Source organism: Manihot esculenta, chromosome 14 (assembly GCF_001659605.2).
Source record: "Manihot esculenta cultivar AM560-2 chromosome 14, M.esculenta_v8, whole genome shotgun sequence".
In the NCBI taxonomy this organism is placed as follows: domain Eukaryota; kingdom Viridiplantae; phylum Streptophyta; class Magnoliopsida; order Malpighiales; family Euphorbiaceae; genus Manihot; species Manihot esculenta.
The window spans coordinates 621,831-635,120 of record NC_035174.2 but is presented as its reverse complement, the minus strand read 5'-3'; the positions used below and the strand labels follow the sequence as shown (position 1 = coordinate 635,120).

Below are 13,290 nucleotides of genomic sequence, written 5' to 3'. Positions count from 1 at the left end.
TACCTAATAACTGAATTAACCCAAGCATGATTGTAAACTGATTTAATGAATGTGAAAAATGTCCATTAGAAATATTTAAGAGTTTAGATTATTTACCAGCAATAGTGACCCTCGAGAGCCCCAACCTTCGCCGACAAGTACTTGGCAGTTGACATACGGACGTGAAGGAAGCTTGAAGCATCTCAGCTGTGTGCACTTCCCACGAGGAATCAGCCTCCCCAAGTCTCTAGTCTTCTCAGAGATCTTCCTCTTCCTCTCCCTCTCCCTCTCCCTCTCCCTAGCAGCAATGCTTTGCCCACGTGCGCCTGCCAACCCACTTCTGATTTGTGCATTTTCGAATGAGATGAAAGGTCCCAAGTAAGACCGAAAGTTTTGTATCCGTGGCAGTTTGATTCGTTATGATTTTGATTTCAGGCAGTTTTAGTTGCAAGAACCGATTCGGTTTCATAAAAACTGTTTCCCCTTAATTTCCTTAGAATATTTGAATTTGAAAATAACTTCAATCAAAATTTTGTTTCAAAAAAATTGCTTATATTTATGTATTTCAATTATGTTAATTTCTTATGGTGTTTTAAATTATTTTATTTCTAATAATTACATTGATTTTGTCTTTCTAAATATGTTGAATTATAATTTAAAAAGTTTATTTCCTTAACTATTAGTCAAATTTCCTTAAATATTTCATAATTTCAAATAATTAAAATATTTTTCTTACATCTTATCAAATTTTCTTAATTATATTATAATTTATAAATTTTTTTTCTATGTAATTATAAATTGACTAGTTAATTAAAGAGACTTATTCTGAAAATTAAGATTTTTTTTTAAAGAAATAGTTGTTATTATAACAACATTAAATAATTAAATCAAATGATATATATACATATATTTATTAATTTACTGTAATTAAGACTGTTTCTAGTATGAGAAAATGGTCGTGAAGTGAAGCTTTTGCTATTTTGGCGGGTTTATCAGTTAACTAGATTTGAAGGCTTCAGTTGCCCAGCCAAATATAGGGTAGATTAGAGAGGAGCAAAAACAGGGGAGATGTGAGGCCCGCAAGCTTCCTCTCTATTATTCTAGTCAAGCTTTATGCATACTGTGCCGTTTTTTTCTCCCACTTCCCCTTGACATTTAGCTTAGGGATCTCATCATCTTACACCAACACAAACAGAAAAGTTGGAAGAGCCACACATGGAAGAAAACACTCCCCAAATTCCACAAGAAAAAGAACCATCCAAGACTGTCACTATGGAAACACAGAATGCCAAAGTTGATGACGACAAGAGTGATTCCAAGGAAGAAGATGACCAAAAACCAAAGGAGATTGCAGTGGTTGAGGAGAAAAAGTTGGCAGATGAAGAAAAGAATGAAGCATCATCAAGTGGACTTCAAAAGAGTTCTTCATTCATGGAAGAGAGCAACCTCCTCTCTGATTTAAAAGATCATGAAAAGAAGGCATTGTCTGAGCTGAGATCCAAGATTGAAGAAGCGATCCTTAAGAATGAACTTCTTCAAGAGAAGAAACAGCAAGAAAAGGAAGCATCATCAAGAAGAGATAGAGAAGATGCAGATCAGAAAGAAAAATCAACTGGAACAGATAAGAAAGAAGATGATTCTGAAAAAAAGGAACAACCGAAGCAGGTAGAAGGGGAAGGAGAAGGGGGGACTACATCAAATCAAGAAAAAGAAGAAGAAACTCCTGCAACGAACACAGGAGAAAAAGAAATAGCTGCAAAAGAAAGCAAAGAAGATACATCTGATAAGCAAGCTGAAAAGGAGGAGAAGACTCGTGAAAAAGAAGGAGAAGAAGCAAAAGAAAACGCCAAGCAAGAATCTTTCGCAGATCAAACTGTAGACAAAGATATTTCACTTTGGGGAGTCCCATTATTGCCCAGCAAAGGAGATAATAGAACCGATACAGTACTACTAATGTTGTTAAGGGCTAGAGAGTTCAAGACCTCTGATGCTTTTGAGATGTTGAGGAGCATCCTCAAATGGAGAAAAGAAAACAAGATCGATTCTATATTGGAAGAAGATATTGAGGCTGATCTCGGCTCCATGGCTTACATGGAAGGCAATGATCGAAATGGACACCCAGTATGTTTCAATATTTTTGCGGTGTTTGGCAATGATGAGCTACATGGGAAAACATTTGAAGAGAAACGCGAGAAATTTATGTGGGGAAGGATTCAACTGATGGAGAAGGGTATTCGAAAGCTGGATTTTAAGCCTGGTGGTGCGTCTGCAATTCTCCAAATTAATGATCTCAAGAATACTCCTTTACCCACCAAGAAAGAGCTCCGGAACGCAACAAAGAAAGCAGTTGAACTTCTTCAGGACAATTATCCAGAATTCGTTGCAAAAAATGTAAGCGATTCTCTTCGTTATATTTCTTACTTTCTCGACCTTTTCTTTTCTTTTCTTTTCTTTTCTATCAAACACCCCTTATTTTTCATCTGTTTGTTTCATGTAGATCTTTATCAATGTTCCGTTCTGGTATTACGCATATAGTGCTCTCTTCTCCCCTACTTTATCTCCAAGAAGCAAGAGTAAATTCGTTTATGCTCGCTCAGCCAAGGTCACAGACACTCTGCTCAAGTAAGAACAATTCCCTCTCCCCAATTTGTTGTATGCCTAGTATTGTTGACACTATTATGACCGTTGTGGAGTCTCACTTCAGGTACATTGCTGCGTCCCAAATTCCAGTCCAATACGGTGGGCTTAAACGAGAGACTGATTCTGAATTCTCAGTTGACGATGATGCACAAGAGGCTATTGTCAAGGCAGGATCACAAGAAACTATCGAGATCCCTGCACCAGAGGTACCTCTCACTTTTCTTTCACTACAAACTATCTATCATTTATTCAACACTGTTGTGATATAAATACCCATGTTGGCTGTAATGTAACAGACAGAACAGACTTTAATCTGGGACCTCACAGTGTCTGGTTGGGAAGTGAACTACAAGGAGGAATTCGTCCCTACCGATGAGGGTTCCTATACCATAATTGTTCAGAAAGGAAGGAGGATAACTTGGCAGGATGGAACAATTCGCAATTCTTTCACGAATAAAGAACCTGGAAAGCTTGTAATTACAATTGAAAATGGAGCATTCAAGAAGAAGCGGATTCTGTATCGATACAAGACCAGGACTTTGTCATCCTCTTGAGGAACCTAGTAAAATTAAGAGCTTATTTTTTCTTTAGTGTTCATTTGGAGTTGATAAGTTACGTGAGAGTATTATTGAGGCAAGTAGCAAATTTTCCAGTTTGAATTTAGGCAAATAATAGAAACAGAGATGGGGTATGTTTTGTGGTCAGTACTCTTTTACCAGGATAGGGAAAGTTTATTTCAGTATTTCTTCTTTTCAACAAATATTTTGTTTTGCTTCATGGCATACTTTATCAATGACAGGGAAAATTGGACAATCTAAATTCTTTCAGTTTCCTAATACTTAAAATTGGAATATTTTTATCTATATTTATATATTTTAATTAGAAAATAATATCATATACAATTTGAAATTCCAAACATGCAAACAAAATTATGTCTCATATCAAGTATCAAAATCAATTTCAAATCTCTAGTTAGTAAGTAGAGGTACATAACCCATATGCTAAAAGCAAGTTTAACTTTGAATTTTTCTAATTTCCTAAAAAAAACTCAATCAAACCTTCGAAATAAACTTCTATTAAAGCTAATAATTTTGTTTTGTTTGTCTTTGTGAATAATCAAAAATCAAGAAATATGTTATATTTCATTTTTTTTATAACAAATCAAGCCTGTTTTTGGATTTGGATTCTTTTAATTTTATGTTTATTACTTAGTTTGGATGGAAGCTATGCTGGTTGATATTATATAATATCCTCCCAAAATAAACTATAAGCTGTCACCCCAGTACAAGATTTACGTGGCAAGGAACTAATAAGTGGGAAATACGATTTTGTCCAAGAAAAGAGAGACTTGGACACTTTAATATCCGGTTTGACGATAAGCCTCACTTTTTCTCAACGAGCTAAGTCTTGGCATAGAGTTATCATTGTCAGACGCACTCTCATTTTATCTAAAATCACGGGATTATCAACTCATTAGCTGGTCATACCCCTTATCGAATAGTCGGCCATATTATCGCCGGATTCACAGGAAATACTATGTAACAGCCCGGAAACCGGTACCTCTCTGTAACGGCCCAAACTGCTCGGCGCTAGGATCCAGATCAGCTTAAGGCTGCCCGAACCCGTAGCAAGCCTAACCTGAACTCCAAACATCCCATACATGATCCGACTCGACTACTAGTCTTTTAAACTTTTTCTGTAAAACTACCAGACTTAACCTTAAAAACAATCAGATACACCAATCGGAAATAGCCCCCTGGGGTCACACCAGTAACTCTGTCCGTAGAGTCACGGGACTCACACCCGATCTTCTCTCACGGTCTGGTCTTGGGTCAAAGGAATCACACCCTGTCTTCCCTCACAGTTAACTTTTACTGGAGTTTTCGCAACACAACATTTATTAAGCCTGGTTTGCCTCATTTCTCATCAAGAAACTGAAAACAGGATACATGCATACACAAGGGATAAACAAACACTAGGCAAAGCACATTCTAAACCATATCATACTAACTTACGCGCTAGGACATGCGTCTACATATAACTCTTTAATTTACATCATGTCCACACTAAGCTATTACACATACAGTCCTTTAATCAACACTCTGCTGTTGCTGACTCTCCCCAGCTACTCTGAACCTGCAAAACTGGGATTAAGGGAGTGGGATGAGCTCTAAAGCCCAGTGAGTAGAACAGTAAATAAACCAAGTCATTAACACATGATCTTATGGAATGCATCATATCACAGACAATCCACATCAAGGGTAAACCTGTCACCACATAGTCCCAGTAACTCTGTGCCAGGGCGTAGAATCAAGCACCTGGTCTTCCTGTCATCGGTACTTACCATTTGCCAGGGCGTAGTCACAGGCTCCTGGACTTCACATATACCTGCCAGGGCGTAGTCAGAGGCTCCTGGACTTCCTGTCTGAGACTATTGGATCATTCAGCATTTACCCACAACAACAAGTACGTAATGCAATGCGGCATATTCGTGAACTCTAATGCAAGCAACCTACTATATACTCATGATGCATGAACTATGCTGGAAGTAGTTTATTTCTTAATTAAAAGCATTAAGTTTAGTTCCACTCACCTCTGCTCCTTTAGCAGAAAACAGAACTGACTCTGCAACACCTACCACTGATGACCTCCTCGATCTCTCGGGTCCAATCCTACACAAATGGACTCGAATGAGGTGTCAAACATACGCTAAACAACTCTTTAAAATAACAGCCCAAAAACCCCTCAAAAGCTCTTAGAACACTCATCTAAAGCATGCAAAAGAAAAGCTAGACAGAACACATTCGGCAGCAGGTTCGGCGGCCGAATGCCCTGTCCAGAGCCGAAACTCGCATACTTTCGGCGGCAGAATGTCCACTTTCGGCTGTCGAACCCTTTCGGGGGCAAGGTTCGGGGGCCACAACATACTCCAGAGACGAAAGTCTCTAACCTTTGGCGGCACCTTCGGCGGCCGAATCCCCCTTCCAGAGCCGAACATCAAAACTCTCGGGGGTTGAGCTGTGGCAGCCAAAGCCACCTCTTAAGGGGTTCGGCGGCCGAATGCACCTTCGGCTGCCGAACCTGAGTTCATCCAGAACTCAGCTTCGGGCACCACCAAGCTCCTCAATCCATTCTAACACCCAAAACATGCATAACACAACTCCTTACCACACATATACTCAAGTATATGCACAAAGGGGTCCAACACTAACTTACAACCCCAACAAAAGCAACAAACATAACACATAAACATACTTTCATCATCAAAACGTCAAAAACATACGTTAAAACCTAAACATGCATCTCTAACCAAAACTTCCATAAAACCTCTATAAAAGCAACAAAAGGAGCTCAAGATCTTCACTTACCTCTTGCTACAGGAAGCTGAACGATCTGAACTCAAACCTAGGCACCAACTTCGTCTTCACTTTTTCCAACCCACGAAACCTCTCTTTTTCACTCAAACCCTTCACAACCACAAAACAACTCATTAAAATCTGTACATGCTTTACTCAAATTATACAAGTGACTCATGGAGGACGTGGCCTCACCTCAGGAAGTGAAAGGAAATGAAATCTATCCATATCACCGACTGGAGGCGCTGAAATAGAGGGCTGGCCGACTCCCCTTCGGCTGCCAAACCTGCATGCAAAACCATGCAACGTTCGGGGGCCGAACGTGACCTTCGGAAGCCGAATCTATAGCACTTTCGGCGGCCGAACATTACCTTCAGCGGCCGAACATGGCAAAAGTCCCCATAGTCTTTTCTCTTCAAAATTCAAGCCAAAACTCATTCAAAACCTTTAACCATTTAAAAACATTTAGAAAACCATTCTCTTACCCTTCTAGACAACTCCGACATCCTCGAATTCCACCGAACGGTAAGAATTCCGATGCCCGATCTAGTCGGGTATTACATACTATGTCTATCTCCATCTTCTTGCAATATAAAAGAGAACTATCACAGAGACAAAGGTACGCTATCCCTAATACTACTCAAACTCTAAATAATCCATTATATTCTCTCTATTCTTCAAAACACTGACTTGAATATCAGAGTGCTTGCCATGGGCACCTACTATCGCCTCACATTTTCTTTCTTGCAGGTTCTAGCCAATCGTAGCTCAATTTCATTCCGGCCATGTCATCCATCTGATCTCAATAACATTATTTGGTTCCTTTATCGGTAAAGTTTCATTAAATTCGCTTTTGTATCACGGCCGATGATACGGATCCAATAGGATAAATTTTCAACAATAGTATGAAACAACCTTATATCATTCAAATGAGTTTAAAAGGAGTTCAAAATCATATTAATATGATCCAAATACACTTGGAGCATGCTTCAATTCATATGGGGCAAATTTGGTGCAACACTTGCAATCATAGGCTTAGGGAGGCTAATCAAGCCTATGGGCCAAACCTACATAAAAGGAAGTTTAAAGTGAAAATCAAGAAAGGTTTTTATGAAAATTCAGCTTTATCATGATGGGCTTACTATGTTTTATTATTTTAATACTTGCTTTATTTTGGTTTTGTTTGGACTTGTATTCTAGCCATGTTTTATCTTTTAAGTTTTAGAGTGTTGGATCATGTTTTGGACTTATATTTTAATACTTATGAGTTTGATGTGTTATTTTAGTATGTAATTGGGCTTGAATCTTGTGTATTGTTCGGTCAAACTTAAGAAGAGTGTCTTAGTATTTTAATTTTCTCCTTACTATGTAAGGATAAGGAACACTTGTATAAGGGAACTTTTGAATCAAAATTTTCAGAATTCTTCTTCATGCCTTTGGCTTGTATTTCTTAGAGTGAGAGTGAGGGTTTGCTTCCATTAATTGCATCAAGAATCTTGGCTAACTTATTAACTATTTGTTGTGGCGTTTATCAGATTCTCATCTAAATCCTTCGATCATTGGTGTTTCAGCTTCTTTAACTGTGGGGTGCCATAGGAGGTGAGTTTATCAAATATTTGGATTTCATATCTACTCATGCATGTGGGTTTGAGACTTGTATCATAGGGTTCCATGCTTCAAAGATTTAAAATGGAAAATTTCAAATCATGACAAATCAAGCTACCATCGCTTAATGTAAGGCTTATGAGATGAGAACTATATTTGGAAAGTATGGGAGAATAAAAAAATAAGCGACACACTCTTCAACACATATGAATGCACAATACAATTTCAGATCGTGTAATGTATGTATGGCCGAATTGCACTTAGGCCAATTTTATTATTTTTTGATATTTTAGTATTTTGTGGGATTTGTTTTAAATTAATTTGGTTTAAATTAGAAATTATATTCGTGTAGCCCATTTAGAAAGGAAATTTCTCCAAGACAATTTAGAAAAATAATTTTTAATATAATCTAGATTTGACTATTTGACTAGATATCATTTCCTATATTGTAATTACATCTTTTTATATTGTAATTACATCTTCCTACACTAGAATTAGCATTTGGAAACTATAAAAACACTTTTAAAATGGCAACCACAATTAGTCAATAAATAAAGATGATATTATAAACAATATTTTGGTTCTTCTATATTATTTAGCAACTTATCAAGGTTTAACCTTGTGGTATTCTAATATGGATCTCCTCTATACTTAGTTAACTTATTAAGAATTTCTTATGGCATTCTAGAAGCTGAAATCACTTGATTATCTATGTTTCTAATCACATTGGTTGGTTAAGGGTGTAGTAGAGCAACCTTCACTTGATTATCTATGTTTCTAATCACATTGGTTGGTTAGAGGTGTGGTAGAATAACCTTTGCTCAATTATCTATATTTCTAATCACATTGATTGGTTAGGAGTGTAGTAGAGTAGCCTTCTGAAAGGTACTCTTCTTCCATGAACTCTAGCTTCAGGTTCATCTTCTCCTCCTGTTCTTCGCCCCCTTTCTCTGGTTTCTCGACTGATAGTTTGGGGGTGGTTGAAGGTGGGTTGGGGTTCATTGGTTCAGGGTTCTTCTACTACCGGCGTCACATTCATTGGGGTGCTAAGGCCCTTCTGTTGCATCATCTGCCCCAGCCAGTGGGCGGTGTTTTGTAGTTAAAGGGCCATGGCTTGGAGGTCTTGGTTGGATAAGACAGCTCCGGATGCATTCCCTGCCAAGCTTGGGGAGGGGTTGAAAGGGATTGGTGTTTGGTTGTTTGGGGTTGTGGGGCTGGAGAAAGAGAACTGTTGCCCCTCCTGGACAGAGCTCGGGTCATTGGGAGTGTTTGCAAGGTTGTTTTCATTATGGTTAGCCATAGTGGATCTCAGTGGATTTTGTAAAAGTGGAACTCCGGTGATGAAAAGATCTCCTTCGTTTTCCACAGACGGTGCCAATTGATAATATGAGATCCAAAAAATAGGGTTTACAATGCGTTTTGTAAGCTTAGTCTGAGAGGAGGGTATTCTTCCCCTTTTATTTCTTTCCTCTGCCTATCAGTGACGTGTAATTGCCTTGCTTTCATTGGGCCACATGTCTCTGCCATACTGATACGGACGTACGAGAGTATCAGATCTCTGTCCCATGCGTAACGGCCATTTAATTTTCCTCTGGCATGCATGCTGGAGGACCCACCAGGCGGATGGGCTGGCTGCCTTTCGTTCTCCGGGCTGGGTCGGAAGATGAGAGTAGGACTGGTGCCCCAGGGAGGTGTGGTCTCTGGACCGATAAGGTTGGGCCGGCTTGATTGAGGAATCTAAATGGGGTCCGGTCTTAAGACTGGACAGGCTGGACCTGGCTCACGCGGGAGACTTAGAAACCTTCAAGTCATGGGCTGTCATCGTGGGCCTGGCCTTAGACCGGGGTAGTGAAATCCAGCGGTCATCAAATCCTAATCGACAAATTGCCTAAAGAACGTTTTTGAAATTTTATTTATCAACTACTTAAAGTATTAGAGAGACATAATTCTAATTGACCAGTCACGTGGTGAGTTTGAGTTAGATTATACAACTTCTTAATTGTTACACTAATTATTATTTGTTGTTGAATAACCTAAACAATTACGGACTTCAAACATTCAAACTAATAATATATTATTTTGAAATTAAGAACAATGGGCCTATTGATCCAATAATAAAGCAATAATAATATGAAGAATAAAATTTGCATAAATATTAAAAATAAAAGATAAACAATTGAGTTTAGATCTCTCAGTTCATGTAGAAACTGAAATTTCATCCTAATTTCAACTAGAAATAAAAAATTTAGCAACTCATGGCTTTCAAAGAAAATATAAAAGAGAAAAGAATTGAAGATGAATGATCGGTGTTGATGAAGAGAGATGAGATATGCGGTTGTCTTCAATGATGGATTTATATAAGTGCTTAACCCTAGTAAAACTTTTTTAGGAATAGGAATTCTTCTTTACTTTGAATTGGGAATCTTTCTTTGCCTTCAATTAGGAATCTTTCTTTGCCTTTAATTAAAAATCTTTCTTTTAATATGTTTCTTCCAAATATAGAACTTTTTGATTTGAGGAAGATATGGTATCGCACTCATGGAGGAGAAATTGCGTGGGTCATTCAGCTTTTAATAAGAAGACCTGATTTTCTTATTTTCAAATCTAAATTTTTTCTTGCTCACTATTTAATTCTGTGCAATCTGTTGACTTGCCCTAGTGGTTTGAGAAAATCGTTTGATCAAATCCACCGTCTGAAATTGTTTGGTCAAATTCACTGTCTGAAAATGGTTAATTCAACATGCAAGTTTGAACAATTTCTAACTTCTGTGTAGTATAATCATCTGGAAGGTTTGTCCAAATCATTTGGTCACCATCTCTCTATTTTTTAAGATGTATGAGCATAGATAATATTAATGTTATATTATTAGCTACTATTAATGTTTTTTTAGTTTTTTTTATTGAATTACAGGTATTGTATTAATTTTTTTTAATCTTTTTGTTGGATTACAGGTATCCTGTAATTTATTTAATTTTTTAAATTTTATACTGTTGGGTAATTTTTATATAATATTTTTAGAAATAAGATATTTTATGGTAACAAAATGAAGATGAGGAGTTAAAATATAATATATTTTGAATTTAAGAAAAAAAAAACATTTAACTGAAAGGCTTATTCCCGATTTGTTCGAAAATATGAATTTAATTCATATATTTCCATATGTACAATGCAGCTACCACAGCTTCTACTTTTTCGGGCGGAATTCCAGCTGATTAATAAGTTTCTTTAGATTTAATAAACCGAGTAAGGCAATTGATCGCGTGGCCTAATGGATAAGGCGCTCGCCTCCGGAGCGGGAGATTGTGGGTTCGAGTCCCATCGCGATCGTTAAGCTGCTAAGAGATTTCCATATCAAAATTGCCTCTCTTTTTTTTTTTCCGTCTCCTCAAATTGGTTTGGATTAGATCTGGTGAAATAGAATTATAATCTTAAATTTAATATTATAATAATAAATTAAACTCAAGCATATAATTTCATGATTGATAATTAAGAATTAAATTATAACTTTTTGAGTTTTTTTATCGGAGTTAAAGAAATAAGAAAATTGAAAGTGTAATCTAAAAACTCTTTTAATATGATTATCACTAGATTAATTTGATGATTACATCAAAATTAATTTTATTAAATTCATCATTAAAATTGATGAATATAGTTTGAAATTAAGTCCCTTTTCAGAAAAAAATTACAACATTCAAATAGTTTAAAAAGGTTTAAAAATAAGGGTGTATGGGCTCAAATACAATGCTCGCTCGCTCTCTCATACTCACAAGGAAAACTCTGGGTGAGGAAGGAATTAGTTTGGTGGCGCATGGGACGACACCAATGAGAGGAGACTTTTGAGGTGTGCAGATAGAAGACTAATGAACCTAACACCAATCAAAATGCCAACCTATATATACTTGAACCTCAATAGAGGTAATACAAACAAACAAACAAACAAACACAATTCATGTGAGCCATATAAAGGGATATTAAACAAGTCCCTTAAGCAACACTTGTGGATCAACCGACTAACGCTACCACATCAACTAAATGACTTGGAGATAATCCATTAATCTAGAGAAAAAAATTCATTTTTTTGAGTAGAAGTAAGGTAAATTTTTTTTGTCTAAAAAAAATAATAATTTAGCGGCATAAAAGGGAAACCAGCTTTGAGAAAAAGAAAAATAATTAAAGAAATTTACCTCCGTAGCTAAACGAGAGAGACAGTGACCCTTAAAATTCAAGTTGCAAGAACAAAAACAATTCGTTGCAATTTTTCTTTAAACCCAAATTTTATTTTATTATATATATATTTGTAGGAGGTGCTATATTAATTACTCAAAAGAAAAATTACTATTTAATTTTTAAAATATAAAAAATTCAATAGTTAATTTTTTTTTATTTTAAAAAATATATTAAAATGTTTTTAATATTTTAAAAAATATATTAATTAATATATATTAATTTTAACAGTTAAATATTTATTATTTAATTTCTATAATTTAAAAAAATTTATCAATCAGTCTTTTAAAATTTAAAAAATTTATTAATTAATTTTTTTAAAACATTTTAAATTTATTTATAATATTTAACAGTTAAGATTAAAAAAAGAATTAACTGATAGATTTTTTAAAAATATTAAAGACATTTTAATGTATTTTTAAAATTAATAAACTTTTTCACACTATAAAAATTAAATTAAATAATAATTTTTTATTATTTAATTAGATTTTTATCATAAATTAAAATTAAATATTATATGTAATTGGGCCCTAAAATTTGCAAGGGAAAATGCTAAATTTGAAAGGGACTTATAATAATGCATAAATGATCCAGCTCGTTGAATAGAAGGAACAAAAACTCCCAAAAAGAAGCGGCTAGGATTTGGGCAGAAACGGAAGAAAATAGAAAATTATAGAGAAATATAAAAAGCCAAATGAGAAAGTAGACTTAGCAAGAAAACAAAATCAAAATTTAAAAATTTTGTTTTCTTTCTTATTATTATAATTTTTGTCAACTATATATTAATTTAGAAGCCTTATGGATTTATCATATTTTCACAAATTGCCCAATAAACTTGTGGATTGGGAGGATTAAAGAGTAGGCTCCCATTTGAAAATCAATAATATTTTAATTATGTGGTTCAAAATGTTTAATAAAATGAAATCTAAGGGTTCTCCTAAAACATAAATTTGGCAATCAAAATAATTTATATAACCAGGCAATAGATACAACAAATGGTACCAAATATTAAGTAATCAAATTAAAAATAGATAGTCTCAATCCAATTGACATACTAAGAGAGTGATGGGAACCGACTTTTTAAATTAAAGTATTTTTTTTATTAATAGATTAAAATATTTTCCCTGATCAAAGCCTTGGGTATTTCGTAAGTTGCTATAGATTCAAAAGATAAAGGACAAACACAAACCATCCACCATTTTTTTTATTAGACATTATTAAAAAATACTTCAATAATAAAATGTATTATTGGCATAAAAATTAAGATTTTTGATAAATTTGGAATGCTGCAACAGAATTTCATAAAAACATAACTAAATATATTAAATGTACTAAGTACATTTAATTCACATCTTTAATAAAAGTATTTTTTGCAATTATAGCTCCATATCCAATTCCCCTTACAACTAAATTCAACATTAATAAAATTCGTGGAGGAGTAAAGCGTATATATTATTTTTAGAAAAAAAAAAAAAAAGAGAAGAT

The 13,290-nt window shown here is 35.1% G+C and overlaps 1 protein-coding gene and 1 non-coding gene across 2 annotated transcripts; both read left to right on the top strand.

Annotated features, from left to right (window-relative positions):
• Positions 1 to 842: 842 nt before the first annotated feature.
• On the top strand, positions 843 to 3,432 carry LOC110600330 (patellin-4). Its single transcript, XM_021737166.2, has 4 exons — positions 843 to 2,370; positions 2,477 to 2,601; positions 2,684 to 2,825; positions 2,916 to 3,432. Exons 1-4 carry the CDS (start codon positions 1,195 to 1,197, stop codon positions 3,171 to 3,173), a joined length of 1,701 nt encoding a protein of 566 aa, XP_021592858.1. The 5' UTR covers positions 843 to 1,194; the 3' UTR covers positions 3,174 to 3,432.
• A 7,403-nt stretch (positions 3,433 to 10,835) lies between these two features.
• On the top strand, positions 10,836 to 10,908 carry TRNAR-CCG. The gene has a single exon. It is a non-coding gene; the product is annotated as a tRNA-Arg (tRNA).
• Positions 10,909 to 13,290: the final 2,382 nt, after the last annotated feature.